The following is a 24908-nucleotide window of genomic DNA, read 5'->3' as shown; positions in this document are numbered from 1 at the left end:
TCGTGGGAAGGGATGTGCCTTTAACCTGTGAAGTCTGGTCCAACTCTAGTAGTGAAAAAGCATTCTATAAAAATAGACATTTGTTCCTGATTTGTAATTAATCTTAAATGCCCATCTTTTCTAAAATACTAGGAATATAAAAATATGTCCTTAAAATGCTAAAGAATATAAATAAGTAGTGCTCGCTTTGGCAGCACATATACTAAAGAATATATAAGTAAAATCAACATGCATCATATTAATGAAAACATTCTGAATAGGAACAAAACATTATGATCACTCTTACTGTTATCACTTAACACTGCTCTGAAAATGCTGACTAATGCAATACAAGTAAATGAAATGTATGAAAAAAGAGGAGACCAACTTTTCATTATGCCAACAATATGGTTGTATAATTAGAAAATCTGAGACAAGCACCGAAAAACTATTAGAAATAATAAGAGTTTAAAAAGTGGCTGGTTATATAACAATCTTAAGTATAAACTAAAGGCTTTCAAATGTAACAGCAATCACCAGTTAAAACACATAAAACAAACAAAAAAAGCCTCATACCTACAGCAGCAGCAACAAAAATAAAAACATAAAATATTTTTCTTTAATGTGGAAGCCCCCAAGCATCCTCTGATGGATGATACATTTAAACAAAATATGGTATATACATACAGTTGATTATTATTCATCCTCAAACAGGAAGGAAGTTCTGACACATGCTACAAATGGATGAAGCTTGAAGACATTATGCTAAATGAAATAAGGACAAATACTGTATGATTCCACTTATATGAGGTACTCAGAGTGGTCAAATTCATAGAGACAGAGAGTAGAAGAGTGGTTGGCTGGGGGTAGGAGTAATTGGAGAGTTATTGATTTATGGGTACAGAGTTTCAGTTTGGAAAAATGAAAAAAGTTCTGGAGATAGATGGTGGTGATGGCTACCTAACAATGTGAATGTACTTAATGTCATTGAACTGTACACTTAAAAATAGTTAAGATGGTAAATTTCATGTATATTTTACCACAATGAAAAAAATATTGAGTTTAACAAGATCTATGCAGGCCTTATAAGAAAAAAAAATTCCTACAAAGCTTTACAGAAAGATATAACAGAAGACTTGATTAAAAGGAGAGATATATCAGGCTTCCCTGGTGGTGCAGTCGTTAAGAATCCTCCTGCCAATGCAGAGGACACAGGTTCGAGCCCTGGTCCAGGAAGATCCCACATGCCGCAGAGCAACTAAGCCCGTGCACCATAACTACTGAGTCTGCGCTCTAGAGCCCGCAAGCCACAACTACTGAGCCCACATGCTACAACTACTGCAGCCCGTGCGCCTAGAGCCCCTGCTCCACAACAAGAGAAGCCACCGCAATGAGAAGCCCGCACACCACAACAAAGGGTAGCTCCCGCTCACCGCAACTAGAGAAAGCCCGTGCGCAGCAAAGACCCAGTGCAGCCAAAAATAAATAAATAAAATAAATTAATTAATTAAAAAGGAAAGATATATCAATTTTCTCCCCATTCCCTCCAAATATATCTATATCTATATTTTGTAGTGGGGAGTGGTGAGAACGGAGTTCCAATCCAAATTCCAATTTTTTTTTTTTGGTCTTTGATCATGATAAAATAATTCTAAATTATTTTGCAAAGAATAAGCAAGTAAGAACACCTAAGAGAAAATGTTGAAAAACACAGAATAATAGAGGAATACTTGTCCTGCTCAACATTACTACTCATTAAATAGCTACAGTAATTAAAGAAATGTGACACAGATATGAGAATAACCAGACAAACTGATGGTGCAGAATATATAGTCCGGAAATAGACCATGGTGTATACGAAAATTTAATATATATAATTTATCTCAGTAAGAAATTCTTTAATAACAAACATGTGGAAAAATATTTAACTTCACCCTTACAAGTGACCAAAGAAATGCACATTAAACAAGTAAAATACTAATTTTCGTATATCAAATTAGGTAACAATTTTTAAAATTATGATAATGCTAAGATTGTGGTAAAACAGAATCCACTACTTTCCAAAAGAATTATGTCACCAGCAATTTCACTATATGCACTAAAAGCCTTAAAACGTTTACATTCTTTGATCTGTTAATTCTATTCCAGAGAATAAATTCCAAAGAAATAATACAAAATTTGAAAAATTTTGTTCATGATGGTATTATTAAGAACTAGAAACAACTTAATGCTAATTACATGGGAAGAGTTATGTAAATTATGGTACTTTTATATAATGGACTATAAAGCAGTTATAAAAAGTGTTTACGTTAAATCCTTATGATAGACTCATACAGACATTAAAATGATAGTTTGAAATGATGGTGTGTCCACATGATGTAATATTATGCAGCAACTAAATGACAGTTATGAAAACAATTCAAAAAAACTGACACAGATAAAAGAAAACAAAAATCACCCCAAATCCTTTCACCCTAACCCAACCTTCACCTTTCACCTACTCTTTGTTCTAAGTCATGTCTGTTTGCTCAGGTATAACCATATCTACGCTGCCCTCTTTCAGAAAGTGTTCCTGGTAGGCAATGGAGTATATTAAAGAGCATACACTGGGCCCCTGCACATAGTGAAAAGAGAAAAAACATCAGGTAGTGACGTGTAACACAGAAATTAACACAGACTTCTGTGACAGTGACTGAGGGGTGGTTCAACTACTTAGAAAGTTATAGACAGGGATGGCCTTTCTGTGAAAGTTACATCTGAGCACAGATCCTAAAGATGACAGAAAAGATAGCCACATGAAAAGCCTTACGATTGTTTCAAACGGAAAGAAAAGCCCTGGGTGAGGAATAGAAAAAGGCCTTATGCCTAGAGTAAGCAAGGAGGAGAGTGGTAAGACATGGCATCTGACAGGTTAGCAGGGGACAGATAATGTAGGGCACTGGAGGCCCTGGTGAGGAGTTTGGGTTTCTATTCCAAGGGCAATGAGAAGTCACTAAAGCGACTTAAAAAAGCAGGAAAATGACATGATAGGGTTTCCATTTCAAAAGATTTCTCTAATTGCTGTGAAAAGAGTGATGGGCAGAAAGAAAGCTCTGAGTAGATGCTATTCCAGTGATCTAGGTGAAGGGATGGTGGTGCTGTGGACTATGATGGTGGCAGCAGAGACTGGGATAAGTAGCCAGGACATATTCTGGAGGTCAAACTTACAGACTTGGTGACAGATGAAATATGAGGGTTGATGGTAGAGTAGAACAGGAAGACAATTTTTCGCTTGAAAACTGGGTAGCTGATGGCATCATTTAATGAAATGGGATAAAACCTAAAGGGGAATAAGACCGTATAAAAGAAAAGATTGTAAAAAAAAAAATCAGGAGTTCCATTTTGGATATGATTAAGTTCAAGATACCTATGAAATCTCCATATGGAAATGTCCAACAGGCAGTTGTATTTACAAGCCTGAAGCTCAGCAGAGAGATCTGGCCTGAAAATATAAATTTGAGAATCACCAGTATACCAATTATATTTAAAGGTACAAGGCTTGATGAGAGTACCTAGGGAAGAGAAGAGAATCCCGATCCAACCTAGAGATAATCCAATATTCAAAGGTCAGACATAGGAAAAGTTTGAAAAGGCCTGGCCAGTGAGACAGGCAGAAAGAAATTCAAGAGAGAAGAGTTAGACAATCATGTTTGCTCTCTCTGAGCAAATAAATTTGAGATGATCTCCAAATGGTGTATGTCCCTTCGTTTCTTTGTACGTGAAACCATCAAATGAAAGGGTAAATGTAAGAACAGTAAGGTCTGCATGATCTGATAGCAACAGCGGCAAAAAGCAACTGTCATAGTTTATCCCAACTCCTCCAATTACCTTGCATGAGGTAAAGCAGTAGCAGCCAAACAAAGATTCTTAAAGAGGTAACCTGAATCCACCAATTGCTGAAAAAGGGAAAAAATACAACTCGAACAAGCCCCTTCCGAGTCAGAGATGTCCACGGAATTTCAGGTTTGGCTTTGGCAAATGTTGAGCCTTTAAATATACAATAAAACAAAACATCAAACATTTATGTACACTAGACTAATGCCCACTTGTAACACTATATTAAAAACAGGTGAGAGCAAAAATCAGCACATAACCTGTTCAGTGAAAAAGAATCCTCTTCGATGTTCATTATATATACTAACTTCTTGTCTCAATCACTAGGACAGGAGCTCAAAATAAGTCAGGCTTGTTTGAACGGTATACAATATATTTTTCTTCATTACACAGCAGCAAGTCTCCAAGTTCATCTCTTTCACCCTCATGGAAACCACGTAATTTACATAGCCACACAGTATAAAGCAAAGGGGAAAAAATGCTAAAGCCTGAATGATGCAGGAAGAACACTACTTTGGGAAATTAAAGTATACCATCATATAGGGAAGATATCCAAAAAGAATCTTTAGTACCACTATGAAATAATATAATGATATACCTAAGAAACAAGCCAACTTTAGAACTCACCTCTGATTAAGTCAACATCAATCAAGTCTGCCTTTATGTGACCCATCTTTTTTGGTTTGTTTTTGAAGCCCTAGAATAAAACAAAACAAAAACCAGAAATAAACAGCATTTTAAAAGCCCTTTTAAAACAAAAGCTAAATTTACGTTTCTTTTTCTCTACATCTGACTCCCTTTTACTGAGTACACTTTAATCCTAATGCTCCTTAAAGGAACCTGTCATTAATATTTGTTTTAGTTTTTAGTTTTATCAAGTAATGCATGCACACACTTTTATCACCTTTAAAAATAATCAAACAGTACCAAAAGGTCAGTAAGTGAAAAACAGGTAGTCCCCTGAGCCACTTTACCTCTCCTCCCAATTTCATTCATTAAAAACAAATGCTTTCATCTTTTTTTAGCTGTTTGTCTTGATATTTACTTACATAGGTCTAAATAATATGTTTATTCTGCTATTTTTCAATTTATTGATTTTAAAAATCACCTATGGGGCTTCCCTGGTGGCACAGTGTTTGAGAATCTGCCTGCTAATGCAGGGGACACGGGTTCGAGCCCTAGTCTGGGAGGATCCCACATGCCGCGAGCAACTAGGCCCGTGAGCCACAGCTACTGAGCCTGCGCGTCTGGAGCCTGTGCTCCGCAACAAGAGAGGCCGCGACAGTGAGAGGACCGCGCACCACAATGAAGAGGGGCCCCTGCTCGCCGCAACTAGAGAAAGTCCTCGCACAGAAATGAAGACTCAGCACGGCAAAAATAAATTAATTAATAAACTCCTACCCCCAACATCATCTTTTAAAAAAAAAAAAAAATCACCTATGAACTCCTAATATAGTATATGAGAATTTAGCTTTCTTACACTACTAATTCTCACCTCCTCACTTCCACCCCAAAAACATATATCCTCACAATATAGTCAATTAATTTGTGACAATAATAATATAATAATAATCAGTAGAGTATGATCACTATGAAATATCATTCCTTGTTCACTCTATTTATATGCTTCCTTTTATATGCTTCCTTTTATTCTATGAGGTCAGTGAAAATATTTATCAGTTTCCAAATACTCAAATGCCAGAAAATTAATCAAAGTCCTCTTTTTTTCCTTAAAGAAAAAAAATTCCTGGAAACCCCCTTCCCAGGACCCTCTTTCTATCTTGCTGCTGGAATTGGACTAGCTGCTCTCTGGGCCTGTTGCATGGCTGTAATCCCAGAACCGCTCACTCTCATCCTGACAATCCCCTTCCCCCCTCTCTGTGGTAAGTCCTTATTTGCTGTATCCGTATCTTCTGGGAGCACATTCCTTCCGTAGTTTCCTGAGAAAGGGGTCACAGAAGACAGTGTTTTCAATCCTTGCATGTCTGAAAATGATTTCATTCTACCCTTATACTTGATTAAAAGTTACCCTAGATGCAGAATTCTAAGTTGTTAATAATTTTCCCTCAGGAATTGAGACACTGTTCCATGGTTTTCTAGCTTCCAATGTAGCTGTTGCAAACTCCAATGCCATTCTGATTCCTGATCCTTTGAATGTGAATTGTTTCCTTCCTCTTAATCCTCACTTTATTCATGGTGTTCAGAATGATGTGCCTTTTTTTTTGACAGAAGTGACATTTATGATAAAACATGTATTTTGTTTTATCACATAATTATATGCCTTGATTATGAGTCTTTTATCATCTATTGTGCTGAGAATCCCTTCCATATAGAAATACATGTCTTTCAGTTTTAGGGAAGTTTTCTCATAATTTATATTTAAATTTCTTCCCTTTTAAGACTTTTGACTTTTCTCTCCTATTTTCTACCTCTTTTGTCTTTCTGTTCTGCTTTCTAGAAATTTCTTCAAATTCTTCTATTACATTTTTCATTTTGATTCTTTGGGTTCATTCCTTTCTCTTCTCTTTCATCCTGGAAGATTTCTTCAAATATCTAGTAATCATTGGCTGTCCACTTATATATTAGAATGAGGAGTTAAAACCTGATGGACATTTTATTTCAAGGTATATACCCAAGAGAAAGATATATAAATTTCACTAAATAATGTGTACAAAATGTTCCTAGAGGAATTATTTATAAAAGCCCCAAATTGGAAACCACCCATCAACAACAACCAGAAATTGCCCAGCGGTAGTAGAATGGATAATAATTGTGGTGCTACAGTGAATAAACTGCAATTATGCAACAACATGACTGGATCTCACATACATAATATTGAACAAAAGAAACGTAACATTGAACAAAAGAAATTAGACTCAAAAGTGTATGTATTGTATAATTTCATTTATGTAAGCCTCAAAATAGGCAAAACTTAACCTATGGTGCTGCTATAGTAGTAAGGATACAGGTTACCTCTGTTGGTAGCAGTGACTGGAAGAGCATGTGATGGGGAGCTTCTGTGTTACTCCTAATGTTCTATTTCTTGATCTGAGTGTTTATCACATGGTTATGTTCAGTTTGTGAAAATTCCTCAAGCTGTACTCTTATCATTCTGGGGTGGGTGGGTGTGAGTAGAAGTCCCCCACTTTTCAAAAGTTTGCTTTACACCATTTCGCTTTTACAAAAGACCTACATTAGTATCTGTCTTCGCTAACCGAAAAAAATCCAAAGAGGATTTTTACTTTTCCAAACAAAGATGAAGAGCATAAACAGCGTTCAGTGATCTCAGGGAGCTCTGACAGAGGCAGCACACACCCGAGCAGGGAGAGCAGCACCACCAGGCTCCTTCCCCAGGAACACACTCAGCATCTCAGCATCAAGCCCCCATAGCTTTGAAAGGTGTCTGTGAGCATCTGTGCTGCATTTCGATGTATTTTGTGCATCTGTTAGCAAGATGTGTCCTATGGTAATTGCTTCTTCACAATTGCCATTTCGGCTTACGAAAAGTTTCATAGGAACACTCTACTTTTGGATAATGGGGGAAACCTGGTAACTCATATTCACTGAATATGTTTTATTTTATTAACACATAGACAATGGTTTTACAGGAAAAACTCGGGATTTGAAAGTCATGATAACCTTGCTGTATATTATGACTCAAAAGCAAATTTGTGAATTATCTTTTGTGTTTAAAAATCCTGGTTTGCCTAACAGTTTTGTTTCATTATGATTAATAAGGATAACTGTTTTAAAAGATGAATTTTAATTTCGTGCTCAATCAACACTTGTACATGCTAGCTCCTGATCAAGTTTTTAAAATTAGATATTTAACCATTAAAATTATTGTAAAAATTAAACGTTAGAGTAATTTGCTATTTCTCTAGTCTAGATATTGAGCCAATATTGATCTTTGGTTCTGTTTAACTAAAAGATGCAGCCAAACAATTTCTTTAAAGTGAACCCTATGTTTCTATCCAATTAACTACAAACTGTAGATTTTAACAAAAACAAAAAAAAAGTTTTAAAACTCTAAATGTAATAAAATTAAATCTAAGAAGGAATCAAATTTTGATAATTAGACATTTCAGGGGCAAAAATAACCCTTTGGAAAAAATATGTGCACTAATTTTTGAAATATGCATAATATTCATGGAAATAACAATGATCTTGTACTACATTTGAAATCAGAAATGAAAATTTTAAAAGTAAAGATATCACTGTATTATATTCTAACAGGCATAGGCCTTGTGGACATTTGCAGCAGTACTATTCTAACTAAAGAAGCTTAAAGTGCCTTAACTTTAAAGCCACATTAATTTTTCTACTTTCTTTGCTTTCTAGACTTTTCACCTACAATGTTATAGAATCAGAATTAGCATTATCTAAAGGTAAACACCAAATTAGGAAAACCTCCCTCAGCAATAGAAACACATTCATTCATTCACTTAGGCAACAAATACGCAATACGTTTCTTCCGTATGCCAGATAAGCTACTTGAGCTAAGCACAGAGCACTAAGGAAGTCAAAGCACGGCTCTATCTTCAGAGTGTGCACACACAGAAGGGAAAACAGACAGTAAAGCCAAATGTTTGAGGTTCCTCAGGAAAACACCCCCTGAACTTCCCTCACCATTTTTTGGACAAAAATCATTAAGAAATTTATGACCACCGTTCTTGAGCCAGATAAGACAGTCGCTAGATAATTTTATATGTGTCTGTGCTGAGGAAGAATAAAAAACACATGCCATGCTTTTGTTTTAGGATCCTTCTGCTTGATCCTACATATTCTACAGTATGTATAGTAAGAGGCAAAATGTGCACAGCACTACTCTAAGCACTTTACATAAACTTACATTAATTTGTTTAACTCATTTAGTCCTCACAACTGTCCTGTGAGACAGGCACCTTTATTATCTTCACTTTACAGATGAGGAAAACAAGGCACAGAGACTCTAACTCGTTCATTCTCACTACAAACCACTACACATCCTGTCTCTCACCATACAGTACAAAATGCATTCCTAATCAATGTAGGGAGAGGTTTTGAGATAAACAAGATTGCATGCCTCTGAAAGGTTCCATGGGATTAATAAACCCGGGGAGCTGTGAGTGAATTTCCTTATTGGCCACAACCCAGGGCCACAACCTAGCAGCCCACAATAAAACTGTAGGAGAAAAGTGGGATACCCCTGCACTAGTTGCTAGAGCAGTGGTCTGGAAATTTTCTGCAGAGCCCAGCTACTGGCTGTATTCAGCCCTCTCTAATGTTTGCTCCCCACAGAGCTGTGTAATATCTTCAAAGCTCAGAACCACCTGACTGATGTAGTTCCTACTTTTAGGTAGAGGGACTAAAGCACTGGAAATACTGCTGCAGTACTGTTGGACTCCATGTTTAAAAGGGAATAAAAGACAAGGGAAACCCTGTAACACATCTCTCTCTCTTAGTGTGCTGAAATGTCCATTTTAATGCCACTGATTCTATACTACTGTATAGTAGTCGGGCACAAAGAGAGAAGTCACCTGATTTAGAGCAGATGATGAACAACAAAACAACAATTACAAGGCAAGTACAGCACTATAGGAATATGTGTAAAGGACACCTAACTCAGATTTAAGAAGTCAAAGAAAGATTTCCAAAGGAAAATAATACCTGATCCAAGACCTGAAGGGTGTATAAGAATTTGCAAAGAAGGACATGGGCTGTAGCAAAAGGGGAAATTAAGAAAAGTATATGAGGGCTTCCCTGGTGGCGCAGTGGTTGAGAGTCCACCTGCCGATACAGGGGACACGGGTTCGTGACCCGGTCCGGGAAGATCCCACATGCCGTGAAGCGGCTAGGCCCGTGAGCCATGGCCGCTGAGTCTGCACGTCCGGAGCCTGTGCTCCGCAACGGGAGAGGCCACAACAGTGAGAGGCCTGCGTACCGCAAAAAAAAAAACAAACAAAAAAAACCCCAGAAAAGTATATGAGAAGACCTCGAAATAAGAGATAGCATGACAAAAACTAAAGTTCAAGAAGACCTAAAGCAGAGTGAAAGTGAAAAAGGGGTTAAGGTATGAAAGAGAGAAACTGGAGAGGTAAGCAGAAGCCAGATTTTGAAGACTATAATCATGCTAAGAGTGTGCATTTATCATAAGGATAACAGGAAGTCAGAGAACAGTTTTAAATATGAGAAAAAGTCAGATTTGTGTTAAAACAAAAAGAAAATAACAATAAGCTGGCTTCAGTGATTATTGAGGGGTGAGGGGGAAATGGGGGCAGAGAAAACAGAAAGTTAAAAAAGTGACTCCAGTAACCTAGATCAGGAGTGGACAAACTTTGTCTGTAAAGGGCATGTGGTATTTTAGGGTTTGTGAGCTGTACCACGTGTGTGCTAGTACTCAACCCAGCCACTGTTGCACGAAGGCTGACTTAGACACAGACAATAAACATGTAAAACATGAAGCCTGCAGTGCTCCAGCGAGTCTGGCTGCAGGCAATAGTTTGTGGACCAGATGAGTGCAGACAACAGGTCAGTCCAGACCATCAGAAGCATGACCTAGGAAAAGTATGCATAGTCAAAAAATACAAGAAGGTAGAATCCAGAAGTCTTGGTAATTAAAAATGTGGGATCAGTGTGAAAGTGAGGCCACAGAAGAATTCCAAACCCCAACTTGAGCACTCTAACTGCTCACTGAGTAGGAAAGGTGAGAGAAGGCACAGGGCTGGTCAAAGTAGGGGAGCTCACATTCTGCTCAGTCCTCTGGCCAAGCTGGAAACCTGTGGGGCAAGGAAGGACTCTCCTCCCACAGGAAGGCACTGCGAGTCACATGACAAAAGGTGAAGACATAACAATCTTCTTAACAGTTGAAGATGAGGAGATAGCCTTCTAACTTAGCCTTTCTGCACTTCAGTTACTTCACCTGTAAAATGAGAATGATAATACATCTACCTCATGGAATTGTTGTAAGGATTGATTAAGAAAGCGAGAGAGACAGAGACAGAGAAAGAGAAGTTCTTAAAATAATACAAGACACATTCTAAATACTCATTATCATTATTATTATTACACCACCAAAAACACATACACATGCCCTCCTGCATGCACTATAGTTTCCCCCATATAGTTTTCTCACAATTTTAGTTAAATCAATATTTGATGTTTAGAGTATTATGATTACATAAAACATGTTCCCACCTAAGTCAAGTAGTAACCAATGATTATATTTCCTTCCTTGGAAATGCTGTTTGCCCTGAAATTGTTAATTGCCTCATTTTCCCCCCTACCTTTATAAATAGGAATTGTATATATTTAAGATATACAATGTGAGGCTTTGATATACATATACATTGTGAAATGATTACCACAATCAAGCTAATTAACATATCCATCACCTCAGATAGTTAGTATTTTTTTGCATTTTTGTGTGTTGCATACATTTAAAATCTACTCTCTTAGCAAATTTCAAGTATACAATACAGTATTATAAACTATAGTCACCATGCTGTATATTAGATCTCCCAAATTTATTCATCTTATAACTGCAAGTCTATTACCTTTGACCAACATCTCCCCATTTCCCCCACACCTCAGCCCCTGGTAACCATTCTACTCTCTGCTTCTATGAGTTTGACTCTTTTAGATTCCACTTATAAGTGAGATTTTGCAGTATTTGCTTTCTGTGCTTGTTTTATTTCACTTAGTGTGATACCCTCCAGATCCATCTGTGTTGTAACAAATGGTAGGATTTCCTTCTTTTTAAAGGCTGAATAATATTCCACCTCATAAGATAGACAGAGAAATAGGGCACATTTTCTTTACCTATTCATCTGTCAACAGACACGTAAGTTGTTTCCATATCTTGACTACCATGAATAATGCTGCAATGAATATGAAGTGCATATATCTCTTCAAGAAAGTAATTTTATTTCCTTTGGATAAATATCCAGGAAGAGGGATTGTTGGATCATAAGGTAGTTCTATTTTTATTTTTTTGAGGAGCCTCCATACTCTTTTCCATAACAGCTGTACCAATTTACATTCCCACCAACAGTATACAACTGTTTCCTTTTCTCTGTATCCTCACTAATGCTTATTATCTTTTGACTTCTCTGATAATTGTCATCCTAACAGGAATGAGGTGATGTTTCACTGTCGTTTTGATTTACATTTCCTTAATGATTAGAGATGCTGAGCACGTATTCATATACCTGCTGGCCACTTGTATGTCCTTTTTAGAAAAATGTCTATACAGGCCCTTTGCCTATTTTTTAATTGGATCAGGTTGCATTTTATATTGTTGATGTTTCCTTTGCTGTGCAAAAACTTCTTAGTTTGATATAGTCACATTTGTTTATTTTTGCTTTTGTTGCCTGTGCTTTTGGTGTCAAATTCAAAAAAATCATTTCCAAGACCAATGTCAAAGAGATTTTTCCCTATGTTTTCTTCTAGGAGTTATACAGTTTCAGGTCTTACATTTAAGTCTTTAATCCATTTTTAGTTTATTTTTGTGTTTGGTGTAAAATAAGGGTCTGATATCATTCTTTTGCATGAAGATATCCAGTTTCCCAACACCATTTATTGAAGAGACTGTCATTTCTCCATTGTGTATTCTTGGTGCCTTTGCCAAAGATTAGTTGAGCCTATGTGCATGGGTTTACTTCTGGGCTCTCTATTCTGTCCCACTGCTCTATGTGTCTTTTATGCCAGTACCATACTGTTTTTATTACTATAGCTTTGTAATATAATTTGAAATCAGAAAGTGAAATGAGATGTCTCCAGCTTTGGTCTTCTTGTTCAAGATTGCTTTAGCTATTTGGGGTCCCTCTGTGGTTCCATATGAATCTTCAGATTATTTTTTCTGTATCAGTTAAAAATGCCATTGGACTTTTGACAGAGATTGCTTTGAATCTGTAGATTGCTTTGGGTAGTATGGACATTTTAACAATATTTTTTTCCTTTTCCAAATAATAGATTTTGTTTTCTCTTCCCGTTTTATTGAAATATAAAGACATAGAGCACTGTATAAGTTTAAGGTGTACAGCACAGTGATTCGACTTACATACATCATGAAATAATTACAAGTTTAGAGAACATCCAATATCTCACATAGATACAAAATAAACAAAATAGAAAAAAAAGTTTTTCCTTGTGATGAGAACTCTTAGGATTTACTCTCTTAACAACTTTCATATATAACATACAGCAGTGTTGATTACATTTATCATGTTGTACATTACATTTTAACAGTAGGAATTCTTCCAATCCATGAACATGAGCTATCTTTCATTTGTGTCTTCTTCAATTTCTTTCATCAATGTTCCATATTTTTCAGTGTACAGATCTTTCACCTCCTTGTTTAATTTATTCCTAAGCACTTTATTCTTTTCGATGCTATTGTAAATGGAACTGCTTTCTTAATTTCTTTTGCAGACAGTTCATTGTAAGTGTATAAAATTTTTCCTTTTCACTTGTCTCAAAATTTTTAATTGACTCTTTGACCCATTGGTTGTTCAAGATTATACTGTTTAATTTCCACATATTTTTGAATTTTCCAGTTTTCCTCCTGTTATTGATTTCTAGTTTAATAACACTGGTCAAAAGTTATCTGATATAAATTCAATCTTCTTAAATTTGTTAAGACTTTGTTTCATGGCCTAACATATGATCTATCCTGAAGCAGGTTTCATGTGCACTTGAGGAGAATGTGTATTGTGCTGCTGATGGATGGAATGTTCTGTATATGTCTGTTAGGTTCATTTAGTCTAAAGTGCAGTTCAAGCCAAACGTTTCCTTATTGATTTTCTGTCTGGATGATCTATCCATTGTTGAAAGTTGGATACTGAAGTCCCCTACTAGTACTGCATTGCTCTCTATGTCTCCCCTTAGGTCTGTTTATATTTGCTTTATATATTTAGGTGCTCCTATGTTGGGATGTAAGGACTGTTCAACATCCACAAATCAATTGAATACACCACATTATCCAGACGAAGGATAAAAATCATATTATTATCTCAATAAATGCAGAAAAAGCATTTGACTAAATTCAACACCCATTTATGATAAAAACTCAGCAAAGTGACTATAGAGGGAAAGAAACTCAACATAAGAAAGGCCATATAAGACAAGCTTCATTTTTTTCATTCACTTAACTTTCTACATATAGATTACTAATTCATTTTGAAACTCCCTATAAGTGTTACAAATCTGCTCCCAGTGTGCTCAAACACAACAAACACTGGTTTCTTTTTTTTCCTCCTTGAAGATGTCTACATACCACAGTTTCCTGTCTGCCTGCTCCTTTCTGGTCTTGTTATTTTCTAGCCTAATAAATGAACTTCATCTTGGGACATCTCTTAAGAATCCAGAATTCTTTTTACCTCTCTCTGCGTCAGCAATCCTGTCTCCTGATACTATGGATTCCTCTTTTTTGGTTTACTCACTCGTATACAGTACATGTCCTCCTCTGAGGGGAGACATGAGTGACACACTTTTTAGACTTTGAGGGTTTGAATATATCTTCATGTGATGCCTTTATACTTGGTTAATAGTTAGACTGGGCATAAAGTTTTAGATTGAAAGCCATTTTCTCTGAGAACTTTGAAGGTTCCATCGTCTTCTAACTTCCAATGAGCCAGGAGTTGCTGCTGAGAGGCCCAATGTCATTCTGACTCCCAATCTTGTATAAGATCTGTTTTGATCCTTCTCTCTATTCCCTGCTTAACACAGGCTCTAATTTCAAATGTTATTGTGATGTTGTGATTTGTAAAAAAAAATTTATTTTGGTCTCTGTCCCCAGTTCCTGACACAGGGCTCCTGAAACCCTTGTAATTTCCTGGGTGACAAGAGTGCCTTTTGTTCTAATGAGGCAACTCTAGGTGGGCTCCTGCATGAGGGCTGGTCACCAGAAGGAACAAACTATGATTAGAAGCTTGGAATTTTCAGGCCTCCCTCTCCCCCATTCTCTTGCAAAGGGAGAAGGGCTGAAAACAGAGTTAATGATTGATCATGCCTACTAGATGAAGCCTCCATGAAGTTCAGAGAGCTTCCAGCTTTGTGAATACATCCACTCCAGTAGGGTGACATACCCCAAACTGCACAGGGACAAAAGCTCCTGTGCTCTGGACCCTTCCAAACCTCACCCTATGTACCTCTTCATCTGGCTATTCATCTGTATCCTTTATCATATTCCTTAATAAACTGGTAAATGTTTAAGGAAGTGTTTCTCTGAGTTCTATGAACCATCCTAGGAAATTAATCAAACCTGAGGAGAAGGTTGTGAGAAATTCTGACTTGTAGCCAAATTGGACAGAAGTTGGGGGTAACCTAGAACCTACTTCTTGCAGTTGGCATCCAAAGTGGGGTAAGAAGCAGTCTTGTGGGACCAAGCCCTTAACCTGTGTGAGCTGACACTACCTCCAGGTACACAGTGTCAGAAATGAGTTGAATTGTAGGATACCCAGCTGGTGTCACAGAGAACTGCCTGGTGTAGGGAAAAATCTCCACACATTTAGTGACCAGAAGTGGTGTTTTGTGTGAATAAAGGAGACTCACAGGAGAAACACAAGAGGCAGACTGAAGTGAATCTTTCTAAAATTTAGTTCTGAAATTTCATAATAATGCTGATCACTCAAAAGATCCTTTTGATCTGTAAATGTGTGTATTTCAGCTCTGGGAAATTTTAAAATATTATTTATTTGATAATTTCCTCTCCACATATTTCCGTTTCCTGGAACACCTATTAGTTGGATTTTAGGCTTCCTACATGAACTGCACTCACTTTTCTATTTTTTTTTTTTTTTTTTTTCTGGTACGCGGGCCTCCCACTGCTGTGGCCTCTCCCGTTGTGGAGCACAGGCTCCGGAGGCGCAGGCTCAGCGGCCATGGTTCACGGGCCCAGCCGCTCCGTGGCATGGGGGATCTTCCCGGACCGGGGCACGAACCCGCGTCCCCTGCATCGGCAGGCGGACTCTCAACCCCTGCGCCACCAGGGAAGCCCTCTATTTTTTTTTTCCTCATTCTTTCATATTATTTTTCTGGGAAATGGCCTCAACTTTATCTTCCAACTTTCCTACTGAATTTACTTTGGTTATTTTTATTTTCTGGTTCTCTTACTTTTTCATCTATAGACTTTTTAAAAAATAGTACACAGTTCTTTAAATATATTAATTATATCTTTAAAATAGTATTCTTATAATTCCTGTATCATTTTTTAAAATCTCTTTCCTTCCTTTTCTCTAGGTCTCAAATATTTGAGCATCTTCAATTATCCATTTATACTTAAGAGTGAGGCACTAACATGCTGAATGCCCATTCAGTGTGCAGTAGGGGAAGCTTATTGAACAGTGGTCTCGTTGTAGAGAGTAGCCAGCCATTTCACTTCCAGTATCCTTAGGTCTTTTCAGTCAGCTTGTGCAAAAAGAAATTCCAGTCTTCTGTTTAGAGATTATAAGCCTGGCCACCAGACTTTTACTTAATCTCCTTTATGAGTACAGTATTTCACCCCATTCTCATTTGTGTATGGTATTCCAGAATCCAGAACTTCTCTGTTTCAGCCTCTCCAGAGAGCAAACTTCAATCTTCTGTCAGTGGAAGATAAGGTAACTATGAGGCTGTGTAGAATAAGGTGGAGGATCTGGGGGCAGGTCTATTGCCCCTTATACATATGCTCAAACAATCCTATTTCCAGTTCTACCTCATATCTGCAGATATACCTGATGCATCTAATTCCTGAGTCTTTCAGAAATTAAATACAGGGGTCTCTTTCCTCTAATCTTTTTTAAATTTAAGAATAGTTGATGTACAATATTATAAAAGCTACAGGTGTACAATATAGTGATTCACAATTTTTAAAGGTTATACTCCATTTATAGTTATTTATAAAATATTGGCTATATTCCTTGTGTTGTACAATATATCCTTGTAGCTTATTTCATAGATAATACTTTGCACCTCTTAATTCCCTACCACTATATTGTCCCTCCCCACTTCCCTCTCCCCACTGGTAACCACTAAATACAGGTGTTTTAAAACAGGGAATTCACTTGTTTCCCACTGGCATCCCCTACTATAGACACTTAACATTTTTACTTTCTTTACATCCATTTTCCAACTTTCAAAATTGTGTTAACAGCTCTCTTTTACAGTAGTCTTCTCTCCCATTCTTTCACTCCTATTGTAGGCTGATTTCTTTTCTTATTTATTATAATTTTAGAGAATTTTCAGAAGAAATCAGATGGAGATTAATGCACATATTCCAACTGTCATCTTTAATGAGGTGTCTCATCTATCATGTACCCACTATCCAGTTCAAGAAATAAAAGGTTACAAATACAGCTGAAATCACCTGTGTGTTTATGATTAGCCATTTAAAATTTCCTAGGTGTAAAATCATATTTTCAAACACTGATTTTTGTTATTCTAATATTAATTAGAAAAATAAAAGAACAAATATTTTAAAAGCAAAGATAATATTAATTAGAATGTTTTGCTCATCTTAGCAAATATATCTCAAACAGCATGTTAAATAATAGTAATAGGGGTTATTCTTGTTTTATTCTTTTGTGGGGGGGGACTAAGTTGAGCTTCATTACTGAAAATAATGTTAGACCTTAGATTTAATATATTTTCTCAATTAAGAAATTTTAGAAGACAATTTTCATTGGGAATATATATGAATTTGTTGTGTACTACATTATGATTTCTCCTATTTTTTTCTATTGATGTGATTTAAGAAAATAGCTATATTGAGGTATAATTAATACTTTGTAAAACTCACTTATTTTTAGTGTAGTTTTAGTAGTTAATTTGGTGGATTTCTGGTAAATTTATAGAGTTGTGCAACCATCATCACACTCAAATTTTAGTACATTTCCATCACCAGAAAAGCAAGAATGGCAATAAATCTCTGTTCCTATCCCCCAGCTGTAGGCAAACACTGATCTGCTTTCTATTTCTATAAACCTGCCTTTCCTAGAAATTTCATATAAACTGGATCACAGAATATAGTCTTTTGTGTCTGGTCCCTTTCACTTAGCATAACATTTTTGAGGTTCATCCATGTTGTAGCATGTATTAATAGTTTTTATTGCTGAGTCATGTGCCATTGTATGGATATAACACATTTGTTTACCTACTCACCAGTTGATAGATACTTGGATTTTTTTTCTAGTTTTTGGCAATTATGAATAGTATTGCTATGAATATTTGCATGTGCCCATATGTTTTTATTTCTCTTAGGTAGATAACTAGGGGTGGAAATGCTGGGTCATATGAGAAGTATATATATTTAAATGTTTCTACTTTCCATTCCCACCAGCAGTGTATGAGAGTTCTGGTTCCTCCATATCCTGACTAACAAAGATCTTCTACGTTTTCTTCTAGAAAACCTTAGACTTTTAGTTCTTACACTTAAGTCCATGATCCTTTTTAAGTAATTTTTGTGTACAGTGTGAGGTAAGAATCAAAGTTCATTTTTATACATGTAGCTATCCAATTGTTCCAGCACCATTTGTTGACAAGACTATCATTTCTTCATTGAATTATTTTGGCATCTTTGTCAAAATCAATTTATCAAAACTGTAAGGATTTATTTCTAGATTTTCTATTCTGTTCCATTGATCTATTACTCATGCCAATACTACACTATCTGAATTACTTACAGCTTTACAGTAAATTGTGAGATCCAGTAAGTCCTCTAACTCTATTCCTTTTAAACTTATTTTGAATATTTTAGGTCTTTTACATTCCTTATCAACTTCAGAATTAGCTTATCAATTTCTACCAAAAGAAAAGAGTCTGCTGGAACTTTAAAGGGATTATAGTGAATCTATAGATACATTTGGAGAGAACTGCCATCTTAACAATGTTAAGTCTTTCAGATCACAAGTGTGAAATGCTACTCCATTTCTTCAGATTTTTAATTTCTCTTAGCAATGTTCGTAGTTTTCAGTATACAGGGGTTATACATACTATGTTAAACTTATTCCTAAGTATTTTACTCTTTGTGATGTATTGTGAATGAATTGTTTTCTTAATTTCATTTTTGGAATACTCATGGCTGGTATATAGAAATACAAATAATTTTTGTATATTGATCTTAAATCTAGAGGCCTTGCTAAACTCATTTATTGTTAGTAATGCCTTAGGAATTTCTAAATATGGGATCATGTCACCATGAATAAAAGCAATTTTCATTTTCTTTTCTCAATGCCTTTTATTTCTTTTTCCTTGTCTTACTGCACTGGCTAGAATCCCTAGTACAACGTTAAATGGACGTGGTGAGAGCAGACATCCTTGCTTTATTCCTGATTTGAGGGACAAAGCACTCAGTCTTTAATTCCTAACTATAGTGTAAGCTGTAGGTTTTTTGTTTTTTTTTAAATACATGATAACTTATTATTATTATTTGCTATGCAGCAGGTTCTTATTAGTCATCTATTTTATACATATTAGTGTATATATGTCAATCCCAATGACAGGTTTTTTAATAGACACCCTTTGACAGATTGAAGAAATTACCAGTTTATCAGTAATGGGCATTGAATTTTGTCAAATGGTTTTCCTGTCTCTACTGAAAAGACCATGCATTTTATCCCTTATTAATATGATATATTACATTAATTTATCTTAAACCAACAACATATTTCTCAGATATCCCACTTGGTCATGGTAGATAATCCATTTTACATGTTGTTGAATTTGGTTTGTTAATATTTTATTAAAGATTTTTACAGTTATGTTTAGGACAAATTTTCTTTCTTTTTAATAAATCAGTATGATAGTTTATTAAAAGCTCCATATTATGCCTCAGGTAGGATTTTTTTCTTCCAGTTTTATTGAGATATAATTGACATATAGCACTGTATAAGTTTAAGGTATATGGCATAATGATTTGACTTACATACATTATGAAATGATTACCACAATAAGTTTAGTGAACATCTACCATCTCATAGATACAAAATTAAAGAAAGAGAAAAAAAATTTTTTTTCCTTGCGATAAGAACTCTTAGGATTTACTCTCAACAACTTTCATATATAACATGCAGCAGCGTTATTTATATTCATGTTGTACATTACAGTCCTAGTACTTATTTATCTTATAATTGGAAGTTTGTACCTTTTGACTGCCTTCATCCAATTCCCCCTCCTCCAAACCCCCCGCCTGCTAACCATAAATCTGATCTCTTTTTCTATAAGTTTGTTTTTGAAATTCAATTGATCTAAAATAGTCTGTTAGTTCCTGTTATACAACATAGTGATTCCATATTTCTATACATTTCAAAATGACCACTAATATAAGTCTAGATATAATCTGTCCATGCAAAGATATTACATAATTACTGACCATACTCCCCACACTGTACATTTCATACTGGTGACTCATTTATTCTGCAACTGGAAGTTTGTACCTCTTAATCTCCCTCACCTATTTCTTCCCCTCACCACTCCTCTTTGGCAACCACCTGTTTGTTCTATCTGTAACTCTTTCTGTTTTGTTATGTTTGTTCATCTATTTTTTTAGATTCCACATATAAGTGAAATCATAGAGTATTTGTCTTTCTCCGTCTGACTTAGTTCACTTAGAATAATATCCTCTAAGGCCATCCATGTTGCTGCAAACAACAAGATTTCATGCTTTTATGGCTGAGTAATATTCCATTGTATATAGATACCACATCCTCTTTATCCATTCATCTGTTGATGGGCACTTAGGTTGCTTCCATATCTTGCCTATTGTAAATAATACTGCAATGAACATAGGGGTGCATATGTCTTTTCTAATTAGTGTTTTTGTTTTCTTCAGATAAATAACCAGCGGTAGAACTGCTGGATCATATGGTAGTTCTATTTTTAACTTTTTGAGGAATCTTCATACTGTTTTCCATAATGGCTGCACCAATTTACATTCCCACCAATAGTGCAAAAGGGTTCCCTTTTCTCCACATTCTCACCAATGCTTGTAATTTGTTCTGCCAGGTGTGAGGTGATATTTCATTGTGGTTTGGATTTGTATTTCCCTGATGATTAGTATGTTGAGCATCTTTTCATGTGCCCACTGGCCATCTGTATGTCTTCTTTGGAAAAATGTCTATTCAGGTCCTCTGCCCATTTTTTAATTGGGTTGTTTGGCTTTTTTGATGTTGAGTTGTATGAATTTTTTGTATATTTTGAATATTAACCCCTTATTGGATATTCCATTTGCAAATATCTTCTCCCATTCAGTAGGCAGTCTTTTCATTTTGTTGATAGTTTCCTTTGCTGTGCAAAAGTCTTTTAGTTTGACATAGTCCTATTTGTTTATTTTTGTTTTTGTTTCCCTTGAAGAGACATATCCAAAAATATTACTATGACCAATGTCAAAGAGTGCACAACCTATGTTTTCTTCTAGAAGTTTTACAGCTTCAGGTCTTACATTTAAAATTTTTAATCTATTTTGAATTTATTTTTGTGCATCATGTGAGAGAGTAGACCAGTTTGATTTTTTTGCATGTAGTTTTCCAGCTTTTCCAACAGCATTTCTGAAGAGGCTGTCCTTTCCCTACTGTATATTCTCGCCTCCTTTGTTGTAGATTAATTGCCCATATAATACACTGCCCATTTCTGGGTGGTCTATTCTGTTCCACTGATCTATGTGTCTGTTTTTGTGCAAATACCATACTGTTTGGATTACTGTAGCTTTGTAGTACAGTTATGACAAATTTTCTTGTGCTGTCTTTGTCTGGCTTTGGAATCAGGGTAATACTGGTCTCAAAAAATGAGCTGGGAAGCATACTTCCTCCTCTGCTTTCTGAAAGAGTTTTTGTCAGATAAGTATATTTGTTCTTGACCTAATTAACTGCTATTCATCCTTCAGATCTCACTTGAAGCATCAGTTCTTCAGGGAAGGCTTCTCTGACCTCCTTGACTAGGTCCATTTCCCTGTTATAATAGCTTGCAAATAGTAGCTCTCCTTCTTAGCATTTATCACAAAGTAATTTTTATTCATTAGTAGGATTAATTTTATTATTGTTTGTCTCCCACTTTATCATAAGCTCCAAAAAATGTTGAGTGTTTCTGCTCATCATTATATAGATATAGTGCCCATCCTACTGCCTGACACATGGTAGGTAAGTGCTCAACAAATATTTGTTAAATGAAGAATACATGAACACTGTTTTAGGTTTTTTTGTTTTTTGGGGTTTTTTTTTTTGGCTGTGCTGGGTCTTCGTTGCTGTGCGCGGGCTTTCTCTAGTCGCAGTGAGCAGGGGCTACTCTTCCTTGCAGTGTGCAGGTTTCTCACTGCGGTGGCTTCTCTTGTTGTGGAGCACAGGCCCTAGAGCACACAGGCTTCAGTAGTTGCGGTGCGTGCACTCAGTAGTTGTGGCGCACGGCTCTAGAGTGCAGGCTCAGTAGTTGTGGCGCATGGGCTTCATTGTTCCAGGGCATGTGGGATCTTCTCCAACCAGGGATCGAATCCGTGTCCCCCACATGGGCAGGCGGATTATTAACCACTGCGCCACCAGGGAAGTCTCTGTTTTAGTTTTATTTTTGATATTTCTTCCCCTTCTTTACTTTGACTTATTATTGTTTTATTTCTCAGATTCTTTGTATGTTAACTTGAATCATTGTAACTCTTTCTTCCTAGTCAATCTAGACATTTTTTGTTAATATAGACATTTAGAGTGATATAATTTCATCAAGTATTATTTTGGAAGCATTCTACAAATTTTGTTATATCTACGTTTTTATTTCTATCCTTCAAAAAAACAGATATGATGTGTCCCCTCTACTTAAAAACAATACAAATTTTTTCATTTTATATAGTACAGTATCTAAACTTCTTAGTAAAGCAGTCAGCTCAGCTCTAAACTGATTTATGACCTATCATCTCATCTGCTTACCTTATACCCCAACCGGATTGGGCTACTTATCTTCCCTTATACAAGCGTTGTACTTCTGTGCTCAGCACCAAGCAAAATGTCTTAAACATAGTAGCTCAGTAAATGTTTGTAGAACAGTTCCTACCACTTTTCATGATCCAAGTTAAGATTTTTTTAATTTATATTTTTTATAATTTTGAATTATATTTTTATTATGTAATTTCTAATTTTATTGTATTGTGATCTGATGTTAATATTGTTATTCATTTTGTTTTTTTAATTTTCTTTCCTTTTCTTTTTAAATTTGTTTTCAAAAACATGTATATTTGTGTAATCTGTTTTAAATTGCATTAAATACTTCTTTGTGTCCTATACTTTGGTCAGCTTCCATCTAAGACTTAAACATACTTAAAAAGATAACTTGGCTTTTCTCCCACTACCATTAGACTGTAAAATTCATGAAGGCAAGAACCATGTGTGTCTTGTTGACTGTATCCTTCGCACCTGGGAGGCCTTGGTACATTAACTCAGTAAATTTTTAGAGTTCTCTTTAATTTTATTCTTTCCACTGCTAAATTAAAAAGTATACATTAAGGAGGTATTAGATAGATTACCTTTTGAGAAAACAATGAATAAAAATATACATAATAGTTGGAGTTTAATCAAATACAGAAACACTGAGTTCCTAGTATGACTCAGAATGTTCTAAGAGTGGGATACAAATGCAATGCCTGCCCTTGAGGTCCATGAAAACACACAGGTTAACAAGTAACACAGGAGATGGTGTACCAAAAGGAAGGTATGTATAAAATGGCATGGAAATAAGGGTTGAGGAAATATTTAAATTGGGTACGGGAAGGAGGTAGGTAATGAAATTCTATAGCAGGAAGTAAAATCCTTTTAAGGATAAATAAACCAAAACCCAGACAAACTACAGTGCTTGTTCAAGATCACAAGGCTAGACAGAGGTCACAAAAGGAGATCCAATGCCCAGTTCTGTGCTCTTTCCATTACACCAGACTTACTACTACCCATACTTTTCAGAGCTCACAAAAGAATAACAGGACAGGATTTAGAGAGTTACAAAATAAAATTGGGGGATTTATTCATCCTAATCCCATCTCCTATTAATATAAAACGTCAAGGACTGTACAAAATTATGAAAAGCTAGCCAAGTACCATGCAGTTCAAACAACTTTCTAATTGAGTGGCTTACAAAAAGAATTTGCCCTAAAAGTATTTCACCCGAGATTTAAACATCCCAGTCCAATCAACCTGACTTGGAGATAAATAGAACTATTAAGTTGTATTACACCCATACATACATTTTTTTTTAATGTTAATAGAGGGTCTATGGAAAAATCTTTAAAAAAGAAAGGTCCAAAAACAAAAATCTGCCAGCCATTATTCAGTACTTTCCAAGGAGGTAAGACCCTGGAATCTGTAGATCTAAGTATTAATGTCAATAGAGAGACATTCTGTAAGGGCAGGATGCTCTTTAGGATTTTCCCCATCTCTCAAGACTAGGCAATTACATTTGGCTACCAAGCAACCTTTCCATGACTAATTTGCATCCCCCCCCAAACATGTTGATCCCACAACCTTGATTTTGGAACATTAGATTATTTAACCCTCCCCTCCCCTATTATAAATTAATAACCTGGCATTCTGAATTACACATCAATTTTTGGTTGCCTGGCTAGCATGCAATAACTCCAAGAATCTGCTCAGTTCCAAAGCAGTGTAGAAAAAAGTTTAAGAACCTGAAATACTTAGGCCCATACTCTAAACTAGTAATTGAAAGAGATTCAGGCAACAAATGCATTTTATTTGACTTGCAGGGAAGAAAAAGAGGAAGAGGAGATAGGGGAGGAGAGGGGAGGAGAGGGAGGGGGAGAATAGGAAGTAGAGGGGGGAAGGAGGAGGAGGAGATGCTCTAAAAAGCCTGGATATTTCACATAAAAATGCATATTCACAGCTTCTCTTGAGAACCCTGAAGCTGTGGCAATACTGGGCCTGTGTTACCACAACTAACTCTACCGCCAGAGTTAGCCATAGCCCCATTTATATGGGACATTTGCTTTCAAATTCATCATAGACCAACCACCCCTTTCTATTTCCCTGATACAGAGGCCAAATGTCAATTGTCATTTATCATCCCATTTGCAGTGTTGTTTTCATTATTCACTTCAAAGAACAAAGAACGCCATATTT

General features: G+C 36.0%; 1 protein-coding gene across 5 annotated transcripts in view; it reads right to left on the bottom strand.

Annotated features, from left to right (window-relative positions):
- Window positions 1-24908, bottom strand: part of PHTF1 (putative homeodomain transcription factor 1) — a 71925-nt gene that overhangs the window by 45343 nt on the left and 1674 nt on the right. For 3 of the 5 annotated variants that reach the window (XR_004042206.3, XR_009564366.2, XM_030869081.3), the window contains exons 4-5: window positions 4480-4549; window positions 3847-4005 (exon numbers count right to left, since the gene is read on the bottom strand). The exons of 1 other annotated variant lie outside the window; for it this stretch is intronic. Coding sequence is in view for 2 of the 4 variants with exons in the window: in XM_030869081.3 (XP_030724941.1) it covers window positions 3847-4005; window positions 4480-4549 (229 nt within the window). In the remaining 2 variants the exon portion in view is untranslated. The remainder of the gene's footprint in view (window positions 1-3846; window positions 4006-4479; window positions 4550-24908) is intronic. One more of the 5 variants, XM_060301094.2, reaches the window with a different exon arrangement.

This window comes from Globicephala melas, chromosome 1 (genome assembly GCF_963455315.2).
Source record: "Globicephala melas chromosome 1, mGloMel1.2, whole genome shotgun sequence".
Taxonomy (NCBI): domain Eukaryota; kingdom Metazoa; phylum Chordata; class Mammalia; order Artiodactyla; family Delphinidae; genus Globicephala; species Globicephala melas.
The sequence above is the reverse complement of the archived record's forward strand: the minus strand, read 5'-3'. Positions and strand labels throughout refer to the sequence as shown.